Consider the following 26,830-nt stretch of genomic DNA (forward strand, 5'->3'; position numbering starts at 1 on the left):
GGTTGGAGGAGGTTACAGAGATAGGGAGGGTTGTAGGGGCTGGAGGAGGTTACAGAGATAGGGAGGGTTGTAGGGGCTGGAGGAGGTTACAGAGATAGGGAGGGGTGTAGGGGTTGGAGGAGGTTACAGAGATAGGGAGGGTTGTAGGGGCTGGAGGAGGTTACAGAGAAAGGGATGGGTGTAGGGACTGGAGGAGGTTACAGAGATAGGGAGGGTTGTAGGGGCTGGAGGAGGTTACAGAGATAGGGAGGATTGTCGGGGCTGGAGGAGGTTACAGAGATAGGGAGGGTGGGAGGGGCTGGAGGAGGTTACAGAGATAGGGAGGGGTGTAGGGGCTGGAGGAGGTTACAGAAATAGGGAGGGTTGTAGGAGCTGGAGGAGGTTACAGAGATAGGGAGGATTGTCGGGGCTGGAGGAGGTTACAGAGATAGGGAGGGTTGTAGGAGCTGGAGGAGGTGACAGAGGTAGGGAGGGTTGTAGGAGCTGGAGGAGGTGACAGAGATAGGGAGGGGTGTAGGGGCTGGAGGAGGTTACAGAGATAGGGAGGGGTGTAGGGGCTGGAGGAGGTTACAGAGATAGTGAGGGTTGTAGGGGCTAGAGGAGGTTACAGGGATAGGGAGGGTTGTAGGGGCTGGAGGAGGTTACAGAGATAGGGAGGGTTGTAGGGGCTGGAGGAGGTTACAGAGATAGGGAGGGTTGTAGGGGCTGGAGGAGGTTACAGAAATCAGGGAGGGTTGGAGGAGCTGGAGGAGGTTACAGAGATAGGGAGGGTTGGAGGAGCTGGAGGAGGTTACAGAGATAGGGAGGGTTGTAGGGGCTGGAGGAGGTTACAGAAATCAGGGAGGGTTGGAGGAGCTGGAGGAAGTTACAGTGATAGGGAGGGTTGGAGGAGTGCAGAGATCCTCGACGATTGTGGGGCTGGAGGAGGTTACAGAGATCGGGGAGGCTATGGAGGGATTATTGCATTCCTGTTTGTGGGAGCTGATTGGCTGTGTTTCACACATCACCGAGAAGTGACAATGCGTAAAGAGAATTTATTTGTCTGTAAAGTGCTGTAGGACATCCTGAGGTCCTACAAGGCGCTATAGAAATGCAAGGCTTCCCTTTTATTTTTGCATATAAAGCCCCCAAACCCCTTGATTAGATTCCAGTCTGTAACTCACTCCCGGGGATCTCTCCCTTGACTCCGGCCTGTCAGTGTCCCCGCTGCTGGGTTCAGTCTGGGTTTGGCCTGTGTTTGGTCTGGGTTTATTTGTACCTTCTCTCCACGCATTCGGAAAGCCCCCTTGGCCGTGATCATCTCGTACAGAGTAACGCCCAGTGTGAAGTAATCCACGGAGAAGTCATATGATTCGCCTTTAAGCATTTCGGGTGCCATGAATCCTAAAGGAAAGATAAGGACAGTCAGGTCTCCGCAAGCCCAGGTCCAATTCTGGGAAAACTCCAGCAGGTCCGGCAGCATCTGGGAGAAACAGAGTCAGCCTTTCAGGTCGATGGGCTTTTTTTCCGGGAATTCCGAGATTTAACAGCTTGTAAGCGAATGCTGGGACGGGTATATCCCGAACCTCAGAAGCGGTTACAATTTGGAAAGGAATGGATTGTGCGAGATTAAACATCGATGGAAATGGGACGAGGGCTGGTGACATTGTAAAAGGTTAAACAAAATTTTACACCGCAACCAACATCACCAGATAAAGTAGATTACCCGGATATTATCATGTCGCTTTTTTGCAGGATCTTCAATGCTTCCTACATTACAAAAGTGACTACGTTTCAAATAAAATATATCTTTGGCTCTTTGACTGTGGGGCATCCTGAGCTAGTGAAAAGGGCGCAGGAATGCAAATTATTTTTCTCGTTTACAGACCCACGTCACCGTGTGGGGGAATCACAGACACAGACCCGCGTCCCGTCACCGTGTGGGGGAATCACAGACACAGACCCGCGTCCCGTCACCGTGTGGGGGAATCACAGACACAGACCCACGTCCCGTCACCGTGTGGGGGAATCACAGACACAGACCAGTCACCGTGTGGGGGAATCACAGACACAGACCCGCGTCCCGTCACCGTGTGGGGGAAATCACAGACACAGACCCCTCACCGTGTGGGGGAATCACAGACACAGACCCGCGTCCCGTCACCGTGTGGGGGAATCACAGACACAGACCCGCGTCCCGTCACCGTGTGGGGGAATCACAGACACAGACCCGCGTCCCGTCACCGTGTGGGGGAATCACAGACACAGACCCGCGTCCCGTCACCGTGTGGGGGAATCACAGACACAGACCCGCGTCCCGTCACCGTGTGGGGGAATCACAGACACAGACCCGCGTCCCGTCACCATGTGGGGGAATCACAGACACAGACACAGACCTGTCACCGTGTGGGGGAATCACAGACACAGACCCGCGTCCCGTCACCGTGTGGGGGAATCACAGACACAGACCCGTCACCGTGTGGGGGAATCACAGACACAGACCCCTCACCGTGTGGGGGAATCACAGACACAGACCCGCGTCCCGTCACCGTGTGGGGGAATCACAGACACAGACCTGCGTCCCCTCACCGTGTGGGGGAATCACAGACACAGACCCGCGTCCCGTCACCGTGTGGGGGAATCACAGACACAGACACAGACCTGTCACCGTGTGGGGGAATCACAGACACAGACCCGCGTCCCGTCACCGTGTGGGGGAATCACAGACACAGACACAGACCTGTCACCGTGTGGGGGAATCACAGACACAGACCCGCGTCCCCTCCCCGTGTGGGGGAATCACAGACACAGACCCGTCACCGTGTGGGGGAATCACAGACACAGACCCGTCACCGTGTGGGGGAATCACAGACACAGACCCGTCACTGTGTGGGGGAATCACAGACACAGACCCGCGTCCCGTCACCGTGTGGGGGAATCACAGACACAGACCCGCGTCCCGTCACCGTGTGGGGGAATCACAGACACAGACCCACGTCTTCTCACACTCAGGGTGGTGCAGAGTCCGGGCGGGTTTATAAAGATTCTGTGTCAGGGGACTGAATTTCACTGCCAAACCCTCTGCTGTTTCATTTGATTTTGCCTCATGGGGACCAAGCCAGTGTGGAGTGTATTCAGTACTTACCTGGTGTACCTGCATAACCCTTGGTCTGATTGCAGCCTTCCTTCAGCACAGTTGCCAGTCCCAGATCAGATATTCTCACGTGACCTAGACAGAGAACGACATACAGTGAAAAGACTAATTAAAACACCGAGGAGAGAGAGAGAATGGGAGAGACTGAGAAAGGCAAATCAGACATAGAGAGACAGGGTGAGGTAGAGGCCAGCAGAGAGAGAGAGAGAGAGAGAGAGAGAGCGACAGATGGAGAGGGCTCTGCTGTCTCCGATGAGGAGTTTGTTGCTAAAGGACCATTGCAGACGGCAATGTGTTCCAGAAAGTTAACACAAACCCACCACTTAGTGTGACTAAAATGTTTTACACGTACTCACTCTTCATTCCATTTCCCATTACCCGCTTGAGTTTCCTGCACTATGGCACCAGAATGTCCTCAGTCTCACAACAAGGGTTCTGCCACAGTGATATATAGAGGCCCCAGAGAGAAAGCAGATGGGAGAAACATGGCTGATGTTATATTCCTGAGAGGTAGCTGGTGAAGGATGGAACTGGAGCCAATCTTTTAACATTTCTATATCTGTTCACAGTTGAAGGTCTTGTGGTGTGGTAGACTGCAAACCTGCTTTTGAGTCAGGAACTTCGGGTACAAGACCCACTCCAGGAGCTGATGGCTGTGGAAGGTGCATTCATAACACAGCCAAACAGGTTGGCCATCCACCATATTTATTTACAGGGTTACACATTACAAGCATGCACCTCCTAACCCAGCTATAAGATTGTCTTGCTGCTCCAACATGTAGGAGCAAAAATGAATTCCCAGTTCATGTTAACAACCTGCATACAATTAAAAACTGATTCTCGGAGTAAAATGGGAAAACTGGGAGATTTACATCCAAATTCTTATGGCAGAGCTCCCTCTACACTGACCCCATCAAACACTCCCAGGACAGGTACAGCACGGGGTTAGGTACAGAGTAAAGCTCTCTCTACACTGTCCCCATCAAACACTCCCAGGACAGGTACAGCACCGGGTTAGATACAGATTAAAGCTCCCTCTACACTGTCCCTGTCAAACACACAGGAATGCTGGGCTGAGTGGGCTGCCTCGGTGCTGTATGAATCTACCCCAGCCGGGTCCGAGTGCCTATGGCTTTACCATCATCATCCAGCAGAACATTCTCTGGCTTCAGGTCCCGGTAGATGATCCGATTCTGGTGTAGGTGTTCGAGGCCACAGATGATTTGTGCTGAGTAGAAACAAGCTCGAAATTCGTCGAACCCGGGATTCTTCTCGTTGACGTTGTAGATGTGATACCTGTGGGTGAGAAACCGGGCCGGACTGAATCAGCAGTCGGAAATGGTGCTGCAACTCCCAGGGACATCTGTCAATCAGATAAATGCCAACCAAATACACCCTCCACACCTGTCCAGCCACATGTACTATTGCTTCTCCCGAAACCTTCCTAACTACACCTTCAGGGGGTCAGTACTGAGGGAGCGCCGCACTGTCGGTGGGTCAGTACTGAGGGAGTGCTGCACTGTCAGAGGCTCAGTACTGAGGGAGTGCCGCACTGTCAGAGGGTCAGTACTGAGGGAGTGCCGCACTGTCAGAGGGTCAGTACTGAGGGAGTGCCGCACTGTCAGAGGATCAGTACTGAGGGAGTGCTGCACTGTCGGAGGGACAGTACTGAGGAGTGCTGCACTGTCAGAGGGTCAGTACTGAGGGAGTGCTGCACTGTCAGAGGGTCTGTACTGAGGGAGTGCCGCACTGATGGAGGAGCCAGGTTTCAAATGAAACACTAAACTGAGGCCCCTCTCACAAGAAAAAAGCAGGTTATCAGGGTCGTTATCAGAAATGTGGGATCTTGCTGTGCACTTATTGGCTGCCACGATTGCTACATTGTCTGCACTTCCAAAAGGACATCATTGGCTCTCAACGGTGTGGGGACATCCGGGGGAAGTGACAGGTGCTCTTCAGAAGCAAGATTTCGCTTCCTTCCGAATTTTCCATTCTCTCCTTCAACCCACCATCCCCAGCCCCCACCCCCTCAGACTCTGCCCCCACTTCAGCCCGAAGCAGGGACACTGCGAGCAGGTTTGGTTGGAGCTTTCTAAAGGGAATTAGTTAAATACTTGAAGGGGAAACATTTACAGGACTGGGGGGTGGGGGGGGTGGTGAAAAGAGGAGGGGGGGGGCTAAGCGGAAAAGTGCTGGCACAGGCAGGATGGGCTGAATGGCCTGCATATGTGCCATGCGGTTCCAAGAAACCATGTCGAACACATTATACTTCCCAACGAAGCATTTTAAGTCTGGCAGATGGAATTTATGTCAATGTATGAGAGGTGGTTACAGTTGGCATTAAAGCCCACATGGTGATATAGAGTCTATCTTTGTCCTGCCAAACCTTCGCTTAATCTGATTCTCTGTTAATCCCACATCCGAGGCAGTAGATTTATCCCCAGCCAAGTTATTCCGGGCTGCAAAATTTCACTGGTCAGCTCACACTGACACCGTACATCTCACATTGACAACATACAGCTCACACTGACACCGTACAGCTCACACTGACACCGTACAGCTCACACTGACAACATACAGCTCTCACTGACACCGTACAGCTCACAATGACACCGTACATCTCACACTGACACCGTAGAGCTCACACTGACACCGTACAGCTCATACTGACACAGTACAGCTCACACTGACACCGTACAGCTCACACTGACACCGTACAGCTCACACTGACACCAGACAGCTCACACTGACACCATACAGCTCACACTGACACCGTACATCTCACACTGACAACATACAGCGCTCAATGAAACAGTACAACTCACACTGACACCGTACATCTCACACTGACATTGTACAGCTCACACTGACACCGTACAGCTCACACTGACACCGTACATCTCACACTGACACCGTACTGCTCACACTGACACTGTACAGCTCACACTGACACCGTACAGCTCACACTGACACAGTAGAGCTCACACTGAGCACCGTACAGCTCACAGTGACACAATTCAGCCCACACTGAGCACCGTACAGCTCACACTGACACCGTACATCTCACTTGACACCATATAGCTCACACAGAGCACCATACAGCTCACACTGACACCGTACAGCTCACACTGACACCATACAGCTCACACTGAGCACCGTACAGCTCACACTGACACCAGACAGCTCACACTGACACCGTGCAGCCCACACTGACATCGTACAACTCACACTGACACCGTACAGCTCACACTGAGCACCATATAGCTCACACTGAGCACCATACAGCTCACACTGACACAGTAGAGCTCACACTGACAGCGTACAGCTCACACTGAGCACGATACAGCTCACACTGACACCGTAGAGCTCACACGGACACCATATAGCTCACACAGAGCACCATAAAGCTCACACTGACACAGTAGAGCTCACACTGACACCGTACAGCTCACACTGACACCTTACAGCTCACACTGAGCACCATATAGCTCACTCAGAGCACCATACAGCTCACGCTGACAGCATACAGCTCACACTGAGCACCGTACAGCTCACACTGACACCATACAGCTCACACTGACACCGTACCGCTCACACTGACACCGTACAGCTCACACTGACAGCGTACATCTCACACTGACACCCTACAGAACACAATGACACCGTACAGCTCACAGTGACACCGTACATCTCACAATGACACCGTACAGCTCACACTGAGCACCGTACAGCTTACACTGACACCATACAGCTCACACTGACACTGTACAGCTCACACTGACACCGTACAGCTCACACTGATACCCTACAGCTCACACTGATACCGTACAGCTCACACTGACACCGTACAGCTCACACTGATACCCTACAGCTCACACTGATACCGTACAGCTCACACTGACACCGTAGATCTCACAATGACACCGTACAGCTCACACTGACACAGTACAGTTCACACTGACACCGTACAGCTCACACTGACAACATACAGCTCACACTGACACCGTACAGCTCACTCTGAAAACATAAAGCTCACACTGACACCATACAGCTCACACTGACACCATACAGCTCACACTGACACCGCAAAGCTCACACTGACACCGTACAGCTCACACTGACACCATACAGCTCACAGTGACACCGTACAGCTTACACTGACACCGTACAACTCACACTGACACCGGAATGCTCACACTGACACAGTACAGCTCACACTGACACCCTACAGCTCACACTGACACCGTACAGCTCACACTGAGCACCGTACAGCTCACACTGACACAGTAGAGCTCACACTGAGCACCGTATAGCTCAAAGTGACACAATTCAGCCCACACTGAGCACCGTACAGCTCAAACTGACACCGTACAGCTCACACTGACACCATATAGCTCACACAAAGCACCATACAGCTCACACTGACACAGTAGAGCTCACACTGACACCGTACAACTCACACTGACACCTTACAGCTCACACTGAGCACCATATAACTCACACTGACCACCATACAGCTCACACTGACACAGTAGAGCTCACACTGACAGCGTACAGCTCACACTGACACCTTACAGCTCACACTGAGCACCATATAGCTCACACTGAGCACCATACAGCTCACACTGACACCATACAGCTCACACTGAGCACCGTACAGCTCACACTGACACCAGACAGCTCACACTGACACCATACAGTTCACAATGACACTGTGCAGCTCACACTGACACCGTACTTCTCACACTGACACCGCACATCTCCCACTGACACCGTACAGAACACAATGACACCGTACAGCTCACACTGACGCCGTACAGCTCACACTGACACTTTACAGCTCACACTGACACCGTACAGCTCACACTGACACCGTTCAGTACACACTGACACCGTACAGCTCACACTGAAAGCGTACATTTCACACTGACACCGTACAGAACACAATGACACCGTACAGCTCACAGTGACACCGTACAGCTCACAATGACACCGTACAGCTCACACTGAGCACCGTACAGCTTACACTGACACCGTACAGCTCACAATGACACTGTACAGCACACACTGACACCGTACAGCTCACACTGATACCCTACAGCTCACTCTGATACCGTACAGCTCACACTGACACCGTAGATCTCACAATGACACCGTACAGCTCACACTGACACAGTACAGCTCACACTGACACCGTACAGCTCACACTGACAACATACAGCTCACACTGACACCGTACAGCACACACTGACAACATACAGCTCACACTGACAGTGTACAGCTCACACTGACAACAAACAGCTCACACTGACACCGTACAGCTCACACTGACACCGTACAGCTCACACAGACACTTTACAGCACACACTGACACCGTACAGCTCACACTGAGCACCGTACATCTCAGAATGACACTGTACAGCTCACACTGACAACATACAGCTCACACTGACACCGTACAGCTCACACTGACACCAGACAGCTCACACTGTCACAGTACAGCTCACACTGACACCATACATCTCAAACTGACACCGTACAGCTCACACTGACACCATACAGCTCACACTGACACCATACAGCTCACAATGACAACGTACAGCTCACACTGAGCACCGTACATCTCACACTGACACAGCACAGCTCACACTGACACTGCACATCTCACACTGAAACCTTACAGCTCACACTGACACAGCACAGCTCACACTGACACTGCACAGCTCACACTGACACCATATAGCTCACACTGACACCGTGCAGCTCACACTGACACCGTACTGCTCACACTGACACCGTACATCTCACACTGACACCATACAGCTCACACTGACAGCGTACAGCTCACACTGACACCAGACAGCTCACACTGACACCATACAGCTCACACTGACACCGTACATCTCACACTGACAACATACAGCGCTCAATGAAACAGTACAACTCACACTGACACCGTACATCTCACACTGACACTGTATAGCTCACACTGACACCGTACAGCTCACACTGACACCGTACATCTCACACTGACACCGTACATCTCACAATGACACCGTACAGCTCACACTGAGCACCGTGCAGCTTACACTGACACCATACAGCTCACACTGACACTGTACAGCTCACACTGACACCGTACAGCTCACACTGATACCCTACAGCTCACACTGATACCGTACAGCTCACACTGACACCGTACAGCTCACACTGATACCCTACAGCTCAAACTGATACCGTACAGCTCACACTGACACCGTAGATCTCACAATGACACCGTACAGCTCACACTGACACAGTACAGTTCACACTGACACCGTCCAGCACACACTGACAACATACAGCTCACACTGACACCGTACAGCTCACACTGAAAACATAAAGCTCACACTGACACCATACAGCTCACACTGACACCATACAGCTCACACTGACACCGCAAAGCTCACACTGACACCGTACAGCGCACACTTACACCATACAGCTCACAGTGACACCGTACAGCTTACACTGACACCGTACAACTCACACTGACACCGGAATGCTCACACTGACACAGTACAGCTCACACTGACACCCTACAGCTCACACTGACACCGTACAGCTCACACTGAGCACCGTACAGCTCACACTGACACAGTAGAGCTCACACTGAGCACCGTATAGCTCACAGTGACACAATTCAGCCCACACTGAGCACCGTACAGCTCAAAGTGACACCGTACAGCTCACACTGACACCATATAGCTCACACAAAGCACCATACAGCTCACACTGACACAGTAGAGCTCACACTGACACCGTACAACTCACACTGACACCTTACAGCTCACACTGAGCACCATATAACTCACACTGAGCACCATACAGCTCACACTGACACAGTAGAGCTCACACTGTCAGCGTACAGCTCACACTGACACCTTACAGCTCACACTGAGCACCATATAGCTCACACTGAGCACCATACAGCTCACACTGACACCATACAGCTCACACTGAGCACCGTACAGCTCACACTGACACCAGACAGCTCACACTGACACCATACAATTCACAATGACACTATACAGCTCACACTGACACCGTACTTCTCACACTGACACCGCACATCTCCCACTGACACCGTACAGAACACAATGACACCGTACAGCTCACACTGACGCCGTACAGCTCACACTGACACTTTACAGCTCACACTGACGCCGTACAGCTCACACTGACACTTTACAGCTCACACTGACGCCGTACAGCTCACACTGACACTTTACAGCTCACACTGACACCGTACAGCTCACACTGACACCGTTCAGTACACACTGACACCGTACAGCTCACACTGAAAGCGTACATCTCACACTGACACCGTACAGAACACAATGACACCGTACAGCTCACAGTGACACCGTACAGCTCACAATGACACCGTAGAGCTCACACTGACGCCGTACAGCTCACACTGCCACTTTACAGCTCACGCTAACTCCGTACAGCTCACACTGACACTTTACCGCTCACACTGACGCCGTACAGCTCACACTGACACTTTACAGCTCACACTGACACCGTACAGCTCACACTGACACCGTTCAGTACACACTGACACCGTACAGCTCACACTGAAAGCGTACATCTCACACTGACACCGTACAGAACACAATGACACCGTACAGCTCACAGTGACACCGTACAGCTCACAATGACACCGTACAGCTCACACTGAGCACCGTACAGCTTACACTGACACCATACAGCTCACAATGACACTGTAAAGCACACACTGACACCGTACAGCTCACACTGATACCCTACAGCTCACTCTGATACCGTACAGCTCACACTGACACCGTAGATCTCACAATGACACCGTACAGCTCACACTGACACAGTACAGCTCACACTGACACCGTACAGCTCACACTGACAACATACAGCTCACACTGACACCGTACAGCTCACACTGACAACATACAGCTCACACTGACACCATAAAGCTCACACTGACACCATACAGCTCACACTGACACCGTACAGATCACACTGACACTATACAGCTCACACTGACGCCATACAGCACACACTGACAACATACAGCTCACACTGACAGTGTACAGCTCACACTGACAACAAACAGCTCACACTGACACCGTACAGCTCACACTGACACCGTACAGCTCACACAGACACTTTACAGCACACACTGACACCGTACAGCTCACACTGAGCACCGTACATCTCACAATGACACTGTACAGCTCACACTGACAACATACAGCTCACACTGACACCGTACAGCTCACACTGACACCAGACAGCTCACACTGTCACAGTACAGCTCACACTGACACCATACATCTCAAACTGACACCGTACAGCTCACACTGACACCATACAGCTCACACTGACACCATACAGCTCACAATGACAACGTACAGCTCACACTGAGCACCGTACATCTCACACTGACACAGCACAGCTCACACTGACACTGCACATCTCACACTGACACCTTGCAGCTCACACTGACACAGCACAGCTCACACTGACACTGCACAGCTCACACTGACACCATATAGCTCACACTGACACAGCACAGCTCACACTGACCTCATACAGCTCACACTGACACAGCACAGCTCACACTGACACTGCACAGCTCACACTGACACCTTACAGCTCACAATGACACCGTACAGCTCACACTGACACCGTACAGCTAACACTGACACTGCACAGCTGACACTGACACCGTACAGCTCACACTCACACTGTACAACTCACACTGAGCACCGTACAGCTCACACTGACACGGTACAGTACACACTGACACCGTACAGCTCACACTGACACCGTGCAGCTCACACTGACACCGTACTGCTCACACTGACACCGTACATCTCACACTGACACCATACAGCTCACACTGACAGCGTACAGCTCACACTGACACCAGACAGCTCACACTGACACCATACAGCTCACACTGACACCGTACATCTCACACTGACAACATACAGCGCTCAATGAAACAGTACAACTCACACTGACACCTTACATCTCACACTGACACTGTACAGCTCACACTGACACCGTACATCTCACACTGACACCGTACCGCTCACACTGACACTGTACAGCTCACACTGACACCGTACAGCTCACACTGACACAGTAGAGCTCACACTGAGCACCGTACAGCTCACAGTGACACAATTCAGCCCACACTGAGCACCGTACAGCTCACACTGACACCGTACATCTCACTTGACACCATTTAGCTCAAACAGAGCACCATACAGCTCACACTGACACCGTACAGCTCACACTGACACCATACAGCTCACACTGAGCACTGTACAGCTCACACTGACACCAGACAGCTCACACTGAGCACCATATAGCTCACACTGAGCACCATACAGCTCACACTGACACAGTAGAGCTCACACTGACAGCGTACAGCTCACACTGAGCACCATACAGCTCACACTGACACCGTAGAGCTCACACGGACACCATATAGCTCACACAGAGCACCATAAAGCTCACACTGACACAGTAGAGCTCACACTGACACCGTACAGCTCACACTGACACCTTACAGCTCACACTGAGCACCATATAGCTCACTCAGAGCACCATACAGCTCATGCTGACACCATATAGCTCACACTGAGCACCATACAGCTCACACTGACACCATACAGCTCACACTGACACCGTACCGCTCACACTGACACCATACAGCTCACACTGACAGCGTACATCTCACACTGACACCCTACAGAACACAATGACACCGTACAGCTCACAGTGACACCGTACATCTCACAATGACACCGTACAGCTCACACTGAGCACCGTACAGCTTACACTGACACCATACAGCTCACACTGACACTGTACAGCTCACACTGACACCGTACAGCTCACACTGATACCCTACAGCTCACACTGATACCGTACAGCTCACACTGACACCGTACAGCTCACACTGATACCCTACAGCTCACACTGATACCGTACAGCTCACACTGACACCGTAGATCTCACAATGACACCGTACAGCTCACACTGACACAGTACAGTTCACACTGACACCGTACAGCTCACACTGACAACATACAGCTCACACTGACACCGTACAGCTCACACTGAAAACATACAGCTCACACTGACACCATACAGCTCACACTGACACCATACAGCTCACACTGACACCGCAAAGCTCACACTGACACCGTACAGCTCACACTGACACCATACAGCTCACAGTGACACCGTACAGCTTACACTGACACCGTACAACTCACACTGACACCGGAATGCTCACACTGACACAGTACAGCTCACACTGACACCCTACAGCTCACACTGACACCGTACAGCTCACACTGAGCACCGTACAGCTCACACTGACACAGTAGAGCTCACACTGAGCACCGTATAGCTCACAGTGACACAATTCAGCCCACACTGAGCACCGTACAGCTCAAACTGACACCGTACAGCTCACACTGACACCATATAGCTCACACAAAGCACCATACAGCTCACACTGACACAGTAGAGCTCACACTGACACCGTACAACTCACACTGACACCTTACAGCTCACACTGAGCACCATATAACTCGCACTGAGCACCATACAGCTCACACTGACACAGTAGAGCTCACACTGACAGCGTACAGCTCACACTGACACCTTACAGCTCACACTGAGCACCATATAGCTCACACTGAGCACCATACAGCTCACACTGACACCATACAGCTCACACTGAGCACCGTACAGCTCACACTGACACAGTACAGCTCACACTGACACCCTACAGCTCACACTGACACCGTACAGCTCACACTGAGCACCATATAGCTCACACTGAGCACCATACAGCTCACACTGACACAGTAGAGCTCACACTGACAGCGTACAGCTCACACTGAGCACCATACAGCTCACACTGACACCGTAGAGCTCACACGGACACCATATAGCTCACACAGAGCACCATAAAGCTCACACTGACACAGTAGAGCTCACACTGACACCGTACAGCTCACACTGACACCTTACAGCTCACACTGAGCACCATATAGCTCACTCAGAGCACCATACAGCTCACGCTGACACCATACATCTCACACTGAGCACCGTACAGCTCACACTGACACCATACAGCTCACACTGACACCGTACCGCTCACACTGACACCGTACAGCTCACACTGACAGCGTACATCTCACACTGACACCGTACAGAACACAATGACACCGTACAGCTCACAGTGACACCGTACAGCTCACAATGACACCGTACAGCTCACACTGAGCCCCGTACAGCTCACACTGACACCATACAGCTCACACTGACACTGTACAGCTCACACTGACACTTTACAGCTCACACTGATACCCTACAGCTCACACTGATGCCGTACAGCTCACACTGACACCGTACAGCTCACACTGATACCCTACAGCTCACACTGATACCGTACAGCTCACACTGACACCGTAGATCTCACAATGACACCGTACAGCTCACACTGACACCGTACAGCACATACTGACACCGTACAGCTCACACTGAGCACCGTACAGCTCACACTAACACCATACTGCGCACACTGACACCGTACATCTCACACTGACACCGTACAGTACACACTGACACCGTACAGCTCACACTGACACCGTACAGCTCAAACTGAGCACCGTAAAGCACACACTGATACCATTCAGTACACACTGACACTGTACAGCTCACACTGACAACGTACAGCTCACACTGAGCACCGTACAGCTTACAGTGACACCATACAGCTCACACTGACACCGCAAAGCTCACACTGACACCGTACAGTTCACACTGACACCATACAGCTCACAGTGACACCGTACAGCTTACACTGACACCGTACAACTCACACTGACACCGGAATGCTCACACTGACACAGTACAGCTCACACTGACACCCTACAGCTCACACTGACACCGTACAGCTCACACTGAGCACCATACAGCTCACACTGACACAGTAGAGCTCACACTGAGCACCGTATAGCTCACAGTGACACAATTCAGCCCACACTGAGCACCGTACAGCTCAAACTGACACCGTACAGCTCACACTGATACCATATAGCTCACACAAAGCACCATACAGCTCACACTGACACAGTAGAGCTCACACTGACACCGTACAACTCACACTGACACCTTACAGCTCACACTGAAAACATACAGCTCACACTGACACCATACAGCTCACACTGACACCATACAGCTCACACTGACACCGCAAATCTCACACTGACACCGTACAGCTCACACTGACACCATACAGCTCACAGTGACACCGTACAGCTTACACTGACACCGTACAACTCACACTGACACCGGAATGCTCACACTGACACAGTACAGCTCACCTTGACACCCTACAGCTCACACTGACACCGTACAGCTCACACTGAGCACCGTACAGCTCACACTGACACAGTAGAGCTCACACTGAGCACCGTATAGCTCACAGTGACACAATTCAGCCCACACTGAGCACCGTACAGCTCAAACTGACACCATACAGCTCACACTGACACAGTAGAGCTCACACTGACACCGTACAACTCACACTGACACCTTACAGCTCACACTGAGCACCATATAACTCACACTGAGCACCATACAGCTCACACTGACACAGTAGAGCTCACACTGAGCACCGTACAGCTCACACTGACACAGTAGAGCTCACACTGACACCGTACAACTCACACTGACACCTTACAGCTCACACTGAGCACCATATAACTCACACTGATCACCATATAGCTCACACTGAGCACCATACAGCTCACACTGACACCATACAGCTCACACTGAGCACCGTACAGCTCACACTGACACAGTACAGCTCACACTGACACCCTACAGCTCACACTGACACCGTACAGCTCACACTGAGCACCATATAGCTCACACTGACACAGTAGAGCTCACACTGAGCACCGTACAGCTCACAGTGACACAATTCAGCCCACACAGAGCACCATACATCTCACACTGACACCGTACAGCTCACACTGACACCATACAGCTCACACTGAGCACCGTACAGCTCACACTGACACCAGACAGCTCACACTGACACCGTGCAGCCTACACTGACATCGTACAACTCACACTGACACCGTACAGCTCACACTGAGCACCATATAGCTCACACTGAGCACCATACATCTCACACTGACACCGTACTGCTCACACTGACACTGTACAGCTCACACTGACACCGTACAGCTCACACTGACACAGTAGAGCTCACACTGAGCACCGTACAGCTCACAGTGACACAATTCAGCCCACACTGAGCACCGTACAGCTCACACTGACACCGTACATCTCACTTGACACCATTTAGCTCAAACAGAGCACCATACAGCTCACACTGACACCGTACAGCTCACACTGACACCATACAGCTCACACTGAGCACCGTACAGCTCACACTGACACCAGACAGCTCACACTGACACCGTGCAGCCCACACTGACATTGTACAACTCACACCGACACCGTACAGCTCACACTGAGCACCATATAGCTCACACTGAGCACCATACAGCTCACACTGACACAGTAGAGCTCACACTGACAGCGTACAGCTCACACTGAGCACCATACAGCTCACACTGACACCGTAGAGCTCACACGGACACCATATAGCTCACACAGAGCACCATAAAGCTCACACTGACACAGTAGAGCTCACACTGACACCGTACAGCTCACACTGACACCTTACAGCTCACACTGAGCACCATATAGCTCACTCAGAGCACCATACAGCTCACGCTGACACCATACATCTCACACTGAGCACCGTACAGCTCACACTGACACCATACAGCTCACACTGACACCGTACCGCTCACACTGACACCGTACAGCTCACACTGACAGCGTACATCTCACACTGACACCGTACAGAACACAATGACACCGTACAGCTCACAGTGACACCGTACAGCTCACAATGACACCGTACAGCTCACACTGAGCACCGTACAGCTCACACTGACACCATACAGCTCACACTGACACTGTACAGCTCACACTGACACTTTACAGCTCACACTGATACCCTACAGCTCACACTGATGCCGTACAGCTCACACTGACACCGTACAGCTCACACTGATACCCTACAGCTCACACTGATACCGTACAGCTCACACTGACACCGTAGATCTCACAATGACACCGTACAGCTCACACTGACACCGTACAGCACATACTGACACCGTACAGCTCACACTGAGCACCGTACAGCTCACACTAACACCATACTGCGCACACTGACACCGTACATCTCACACTGACACCGTACAGTACACACTGACACCGTACAGCTCACACTGACACCGTACAGCTCAAACTGAGCACCGTAAAGCACACACTGATACCATTCAGTACACACTGACACTGTACAGCTCACACTGACAACGTACAGCTCACACTGAGCACCGTACAGCTTACAGTGACACCATACAGCTCACACTGACACCGCAAAGCTCACACTGACACCGTACAGTTCACACTGACACCATACAGCTCACAGTGACACCGTACAGCTTACACTGACACCGTACAACTCACACTGACACCGGAATGCTCACACTGACACAGTACAGCTCACACTGACACCCTACAGCTCACACTGACACCGTACAGCTCACACTGAGCACCATACAGCTCACACTGACACAGTAGAGCTCACACTGAGCACCGTATAGCTCACAGTGACACAATTCAGCCCACACTGAGCACCGTACAGCTCAAACTGACACCGTACAGCTCACACTGACACCATACAGCTCACACTGAGCACCGTACAGCTCACACTGACACCAGACAGCTCACACTGACACCGTGCAGCCCACACTGACATTGTACAACTCACACCGACACCGTACAGCTCACACTGAGCACCATATAGCTCACACTGAGCACCATACAGCTCACACTGACACAGTAGAGCTCACACTGACAGCGTACAGCTCACACTGAGCACCATACAGCTCACACTGACACCGTAGAGCTCACACGGACACCATATAGCTCACACAGAGCACCATAAAGCTCACACTGACACAGTAGAGCTCACACTGACACCGTACAGCTCACACTGACACCTTACAGCTCACACTGAGCACCATATAGCTCACTCAGAGCACCATACAGCTCACGCTGACACCATACATCTCACACTGAGCACCGTACAGCTCACACTGACACCATACAGCTCACACTGACACCGTACCGCTCACACTGACACCGTACAGCTCACACTGACAGCGTACATCTCACACTGACACCGTACAGAACACAATGACACCGTACAGCTCACACTGTCAGCGTACAGCTCACACTGACACTGTACAACTCACAATGAGCACCGTACAGCTCACACTGAGAAGATACAGCTCACACTGACACCGTACAGCTCACACTGACACCGTACAGCTCACAATGAGCACCGTACAGCTCACACTGACACCGTACAGCTCACACTGACACCGTACAGCTCACACTGATACCCTACAGCTCACACTGATACCGTACAGCTCACACTGACACCGTAGATCTCACAATGACACCGTACAGCTCACACTGACACCGTACAGCACATACTGACACCGTACAGCTCACACTGAGCACCGTACAGCTCACACTAACACCATACTGCGCACACTGACACCGTACATCTCACACTGACACCGTACAGTACACACTGACACCGTACAGCTCACACTGACACCGTACAGCTCAAACTGAGCACCGTAAAGCACACACTGATACCATTCAGTACACACTGACACTGTACAGCTCACACTGACAACGTACAGCTCACACTGAGCACCGTACAGCTTACAGTGACACCATACAGCTCACACTGACACCGCAAAGCTCACACTGACACCGTACAGTTCACACTGACACCATACAGCTCACAGTGACACCGTACAGCTTACACTGACACCGTACAACTCACACTGACACCGGAATGCTCACACTGACACAGTACAGCTCACACTGACACCCTACAGCTCACACTGACACCGTACAGCTCACACTGAGCACCATACAGCTCACACTGACACAGTAGAGCTCACACTGAGCACCGTATAGCTCACAGTGACAGAATTCAGCCCACACTGAGCACCGTACAGCTCAAACTGACACCGTACAGCTCACACTGACACCATATAGCTCACACAAAGCACCATACAGCTCACACTGACACAGTAGAGCTCACACTGACACCGTACAACTCACACTGACACCTTACAGCTCACACTGAAAACATACAGCTCACACTGACACCATACAGCTCACACTGACACCATACAGCTCACACTGACACCGCAAATCTCACACTGACACCGTACAGCTCACACTGACACCATACAGCTCACAGTGACACCGTACAGCTTACACTGACACCGTACAACTCACACTGACACCGGAATGCTCACACTGACACAGTACAGCTCACCTTGACACCCTACAGCTCACACTGACACCGTACAGCTCACACTGAGCACCGTACAGCTCACACTGACACAGTAGAGCTCACACTGAGCACCGTATAGCTCACAGTGACACAATTCAGCCCACACTGAGCACCGTACAGCTCAAAGTGACACCGTACAGCTCACACTGACACCATATAGCTCACACAAAGCACCATACAGCTCACACTGACACAGTAGAGCTCACACTGACACCGTACAACTCACACTGACACCTTACAGCTCACACTGAGCACCATATAACTCACACTGAGCACCATACAGCTCACACTGACACAGTAGAGCTCACACTGACAGCGTACAGCTCACACTGACACCTTACAGCTCACACTGAGCACCATATAGCTCACACTGAGCACCATACAGCTCACACTGACACCATACAGCTCACACTGAGCACCGTACAGCTCACACTGACACAGTACAGCTCACACTGACACCCTACAGCTCACACTGACACCGTACAGCTCACACTGAGCACCATATAGCTCACACTGACACAGTAGAGCTCACACTGAGCACCGTACAGCTCACAGTGAAACAATTCAGCCCACACAGAGCACCATACATCTCACACTGACACCGTACAGCTCACACTGACACCATACAGCTCACACTGAGCACCGTACAGCTCACACTGACACCAGACAGCTCACACTGACACCGTGCAGCCCACACTGACATCGTACAACTCACACTGACACCGTACAGCTCACACTGAGCACCATATAGCTCACACTGAGCACCATACATCTCACACTGACACCGTACTGCTCACACTGACACTGTACAGCTCACACTGACACCGTACAGCTCACACTGACACAGTAGAGCTCACACTGAGCACCGTACAGCTCACAGTGACACAATTCAGCCCACACTGAGCACCGTACAGCTCACACTGACACCGTACATCTCACTTGACACCATTTAGCTCAAACAGAGCACCATACAGCTCACACTGACACCGTACAGCTCACACTGACACCATACAGCTCACACTGAGCACCGTACAGCTCACACTGACACCAGACAGCTCACACTGACACCGTGCAGCCCACACTGACATCGTACAACTCACACGGACACCGTACAGCTCACACTGAGCACCATATAGCTCACACTGACACAGTAGAGCTCACACTGACAGCGTACAGCTCACACTGAGCACCATACAGCTCACACTGACACCGTAGAGCTCACACGGACACCATATAGCTCACACAGAGCACCATAAAGCTCACACTGACACAGTAGAGCTCACACTGACACCGTACAGCTCACACTGACACCTTACAGCTCACACTGATCACCATATAGCTCACTCAGAGCACCATACAGCTCACGCTGACACCATACATCTCACACTGAGCACCGTACAGCTCACACTGACACCATACAGCTCACACTGACACCGTACCGCTCACACTGACACCGTACAGCTCACACTGACAGCGTACATCTCACACTGACACCGTACAGAACACAATGACACCGTACAGCTCACAGTGACACCGTACAGCTCACAATGACACCGTACAGCTCACACTGAGCACCGTACAGCTCACACTGACACCATACAGCTCACACTGACACTGTACAGCTCACACTGACACTTTACAGCTCACACTGATACCCTACAGCTCACACTGATGCCGTACAGCTCACACTGACACCGTACAGCTCACACTGATACCCTACAGCTCACACTGATACCGTACAGCTCACACTGACACCGTAGATCTCACAATGACACCGTACAGCTCACACTGACACCGTACAGCACATACTGACACCGTACAGCTCACACTGAGCACCGTACAGCTCACACTAACACCATACTGCGCACACTGACACCGTACATCTCACACTGACACCGTACAGTACACACTGACACCGTACAGCTCACACTGACACCGTACAGCTCAAACTGAGCACCGTAAAGCACACACTGATACCATTCAGTACACACTGACACTGTACAGCTCACACTGACAACGTACAGCTCACACTGAGCACCGTACAGCTTACAGTGACACCATACAGCTCACACTGACACCGCAAAGCTCACACTGACACCGTACAGTTCACACTGACACCATACAGCTCACAGTGACACCGTACAGCTTACACTGACACCGTACAACTCACACTGACACCGGAATGCTCACACTGACACAGTACAGCTCACACTGACACCCTACAGCTCACACTGACACCGTACAGCTCACACTGAGCACCATACAGCTCACACTGACACAGTAGAGCTCACACTGAGCACCGTATAGCTCACAGTGACAGAATTCAGCCCACACTGAGCACCGTACAGCTCAAACTGACACCGTACAGCTCACACTGACACCATATAGCTCACACAAAGCACCATACAGCTCACACTGACACAGTAGAGCTCACACTGACACCGTACAACTCACACTGACACCTTACAGCTCACACTGAAAACATACAGCTCACACTGACACCATACAGCTCACACTGACACCATACAGCTCACACTGACACCGCAAATCTCACACTGACACCGTACAGCTCACACTGACACCATACAGCTCACAGTGACACCGTACAGCTTACACTGACACCGTACAACTCACACTGACACCGGAATGCTCACACTGACACAGTACAGCTCACCTTGACACCCTACAGCTCACACTGACACCGTACAGCTCACACTGAGCACCATACAGCTCACACTGACACAGTAGAGCTCACACTGAGCACCGTATAGCTCACAGTGACACAATTCAGCCCACACTGAGCACCGTACAGCTCAAACTGACACCGTACAGCTCACACTGACACCATATAGCTCACACAAAGCACCATACAGCTCACACTGACACAGTAGAGCTCACACTGACACCGTACAACTCACACTGACACCTTACAGCTCACACTGAGCACCATATAGCTCACACTGAGCACCATACAGCTCACACTGACACAGTAGAGCTCACACTGACAGCGTACAGCTCACACTGACACCTTACAGCTCACACTGAGCACCATATAGCTCACACTGAGCACCATACAGCTCACACTGACACCATACAGCTCACACTGAGCACCGTACAGCTCACACTGACACAGTACAGCTCACACTGACACCCTACAGCTCACACTGACACCGTACAGCTCACACTGAGCACCATATAGCTCACACTGACACAGTAGAGCTCACACTGAGCACCGTACAGCTCACAGTGAAACAATTCAGCCCATACAGAGCACCATACATCTCACACTGACACCGTACAGCTCACACTGACACCATACAGCTCACACTGAGCACCGTACAGCTCACACTGACACCAGACAGCTCACACTGACACCGTGCAGCCCACACTGACATCGTACAACTCACACTGACACCGTACAGCTCACACTGAGCACCATATAGCTCACACTGAGCACCATACATCTCACACTGACACCGTACTGCTCACACTGACACTGTACAGCTTACACTGACACCGTACAGCTCACACTGACACAGTAGAGCTCACACTGAGCACCGTACAGCTCACAGTGACACAATTCAGCCCACACTGAGCACCGTACAGCTCACACTGACACCGTACATCTCACTTGACACCATTTAGCTCAAACAGAGCACCATACAGCTCACACTGACACCGTACAGCTCACACTGACACCATACAGCTCACACTGAGCACCGTACAGCTCACACTGACACCAGACAGCTCACACTGACACCGTGCAGCCCACACTGACATCGTACAACTCACACCGACACCGTACAGCTCACACTGAGCACCATATAGCTCACACTGAGCACCATACAGCTCACACTGACACAGTAGAGCTCACACTGACAGCGTACAGCTCACACTGAGCACCATACAGCTCACACTGACACCGTAGAGCTCACACGGACACCATATAGCTCACACAGAGCACCATAAAGCTCACACTGACACAGTAGAGCTCACACTGACACCGTACAGCTCACACTGACACCTTACAGCTCACACTGAGCACCATATAGCTCACTCAGAGCACCATACAGCTCACGCTGACACCATACATCTCACACTGAGCACCGTACAGCTCACACTGACACCATACAGCTCACACTGACACCGTACCGCTCACACTGACACCGTACAGCTCACACTGACAGCGTCCATCTCACACTGACACCGTACAGAACACAATGACACCGTACAGCTCACAGTGACACCGTACAGCTCACAATGACACCGTACAGCTCACACTGAGCACCGTACAGCTCACACTGACACCATACAGCTCACACTGACACTGTACAGCTCACACTGACACTTTACAGCTCACACTGATACCCTACAGCTCACACTGATGCCGTACAGCTCACACTGACACCGTACAGCTCACACTGATACCCTACAGCTCACACTGATACCGTACAGCTCACACTGACACCGTAGATCTCACAATGACACCGTACAGCTCACACTGACACCGTACAGCACATACTGACACCGTACAGCTCACACTGAGCACCGTACAGCTCACACTAACACCATACTGTGCACACTGACACCGTACATCTCACACTGACACCGTACAGTACACACTGACACCGTACAGCTCACACTGACACCGTACAGCTCAAACTGAGCACCGTAAAGCACACACTGATACCATTCAGTACACACTGACACTGTACAGCTCACACTGACAACGTACAGCTCACACTGAGCACCGTACAGCTTACAGTGAAACCATACAGCTCACACTGACACCGCAAAGCTCACACTGACACCGTACAGTTCACACTGACACCATACAGCTCACAGTGACACCGTACAGCTTACACTGACACCGTACAACTCACACTAACACCATACATCTCACACTGACACCGTACAGATCACACTGACACTATACAGCTCACACTGACACCATACATCTCAAACTGACACCGTACAGCTCACACTGACACCATACAGCTCACACTGACACCATACAGCTCACAATGACAACGTACAGCTCACACTGAGCACCGTACATCTCACACTGACACAGCACAGCTCACACTGACACTGCACATCTCACACTGACACCTTACAGCTCACACTGACACAGCACAGCTCACACTGACACTGCACAGCTCACACTGACACCATATAGCTCACACTGACTCAGCACAGCTCACACTGACACCATACAGCTCACACTGACACCACACTGCTCACACTGACACCGTACAGCTCACACTGACACCTTACAGCTCACAATGACACCGTACAGCTCACACTGACACCGTACAGCTCACACTGACACTGCACAGCTCACACTGACACCGCACATCTCACACTGACACCGTACAGCTCACACTGACACCGTACAGCTCACACTGACACCGTACAGCTCAAACTGAGCACCGTAAAGCACACACTGATACCAGTACAGCTACACACTGACACCGTACAGCTCACACTGACACCGTGCAGCTCACACTGACACCGTACAGCTCACACTGACACCGTACATCTCACACTGACACCATACAGCTCACACTGACAGCGTACAGCTCACACTGAGCACCGTACAGCTTACAGTGACACCATACAGCTCACACTGACACCGCACAGCTCACACTGACACCTTACAGCTCACACTGACACCATACAGCTCACAGTGACAACATACAGCTCACACTGACACCGTACAGCTCACACTGACACCGAAAAGCTCACACTGACTCAGTACAGCTCACACTGACACCCTACAGCTCACACTGTCACCGTACAGCTCACACTGAGCACCATACAGCTCACACTGACACAGTAGAGCTCACACTGAGCACCGTACAGCTCACAGTGACACAATTCAGCTCACACTGACACCGTACAGCTCACTTGACACCATATAGCTCACACAGAGCACCATACAGCTCACACTGACACCGTACAGCTCACACTGACACCATACAGCTCACACTGAGCACCGTACAGCTCACACTGACACCAGACAGCTCACACTGACACCGTGCAGCCCACACTGACATCGTACAACTCACACTGACACCGTACAGCTCACACTGAGCACCATACAGCTCACACTGACACAGTAGAGCTCACACTGACAGCGTACAGCTCACACTGAGCACCATACAGCTCACACTGACACCGTAGAGCTCACACTGACACCATATAGCTCACACAGAGCACCATACAGCTCACACTGACACAGTAGAGCTCACACTGACACCGTACAGCTCACACTGACACCGTACAGCTCAAACTGAGCACCGTAAAGCACACACTGATACCATTCAGTACACACTGACACCGTACAGCTCACACTGACACCGTGCAGCTCACACTGACACCATACAGAACACAATGACACCGTACAGCTCACACTGACAGCGTACAGCTCACACTGAGAACCGTACAGCTTACACTGACACCATACAGCTGACACTGACACCGCACAGCTCACACTGACACCATACAGCTCACAGTGACACCGTACAGCTTACACTGACACCGTACAACTCACACTGACACCGGAAAGCTCACACTGACACAATACAGCTCACACTGACACCCTACAGCTCACACTGTCACCGTAAAGCCCACACTGAGCACCATACAGCTCACACTGACACAGTAGAGCTCACACTGAGCACCGTACAGCTCACAGTGACACAATTCAGCCCACACTGACACCGTACAACTCACACTGACACCTTACAGCTCACACTGAGCACCATATAGCTCACACTGAGCACCATACAGCTCACACTGACACAGTAGAGCTCACACTGACAGCGTACAGCTCACATTGAGCACCATACAGCTCACACTGACACCGTACAGCTCACACTGACACCTTACAGCTCACACTGAGCACCATATAGCTCACACTGAGCACCATACAGCTCACACTGACACCATACAGCTCACACTGACACCGTACAGCTCACACTGACACCAGACAGCTCACACTGACACCATACAGTTCACAATGAAACTTTACAGCTCACACTGACACCGTACTTCTCACACTGACACCGCACATCTCCCACTGACACCGTACAGATCACAATGACACC

General features: G+C 51.6%; 1 protein-coding gene across 1 annotated transcript in view; it reads right to left on the reverse strand.

The window, feature by feature from the left end:
• The window catches only part of LOC121274174 (rhodopsin kinase GRK1-like), a gene marked incomplete at its 5' end in the record, with an annotated part of 33,939 nt that extends 29,510 nt beyond the window's left edge, over positions 1-4,429 (reverse strand). Inside the window, 3 exons of the mRNA XM_041181375.1 lie at positions 1,259-1,383; positions 3,125-3,208; positions 4,272-4,429. Coding sequence (XP_041037309.1) covers positions 1,259-1,383; positions 3,125-3,208; positions 4,272-4,429 — 367 coding nt within the window. The remainder of the gene's footprint in view (positions 1-1,258; positions 1,384-3,124; positions 3,209-4,271) is intronic.
• Positions 4,430-26,830: the final 22,401 nt, after the last annotated feature.

The sequence above is a fragment of the Carcharodon carcharias genome, assembly GCF_017639515.1.
Source record: "Carcharodon carcharias isolate sCarCar2 chromosome 33 unlocalized genomic scaffold, sCarCar2.pri SUPER_33_unloc_6, whole genome shotgun sequence".
NCBI lineage: Eukaryota > Metazoa > Chordata > Chondrichthyes > Lamniformes > Lamnidae > Carcharodon > Carcharodon carcharias.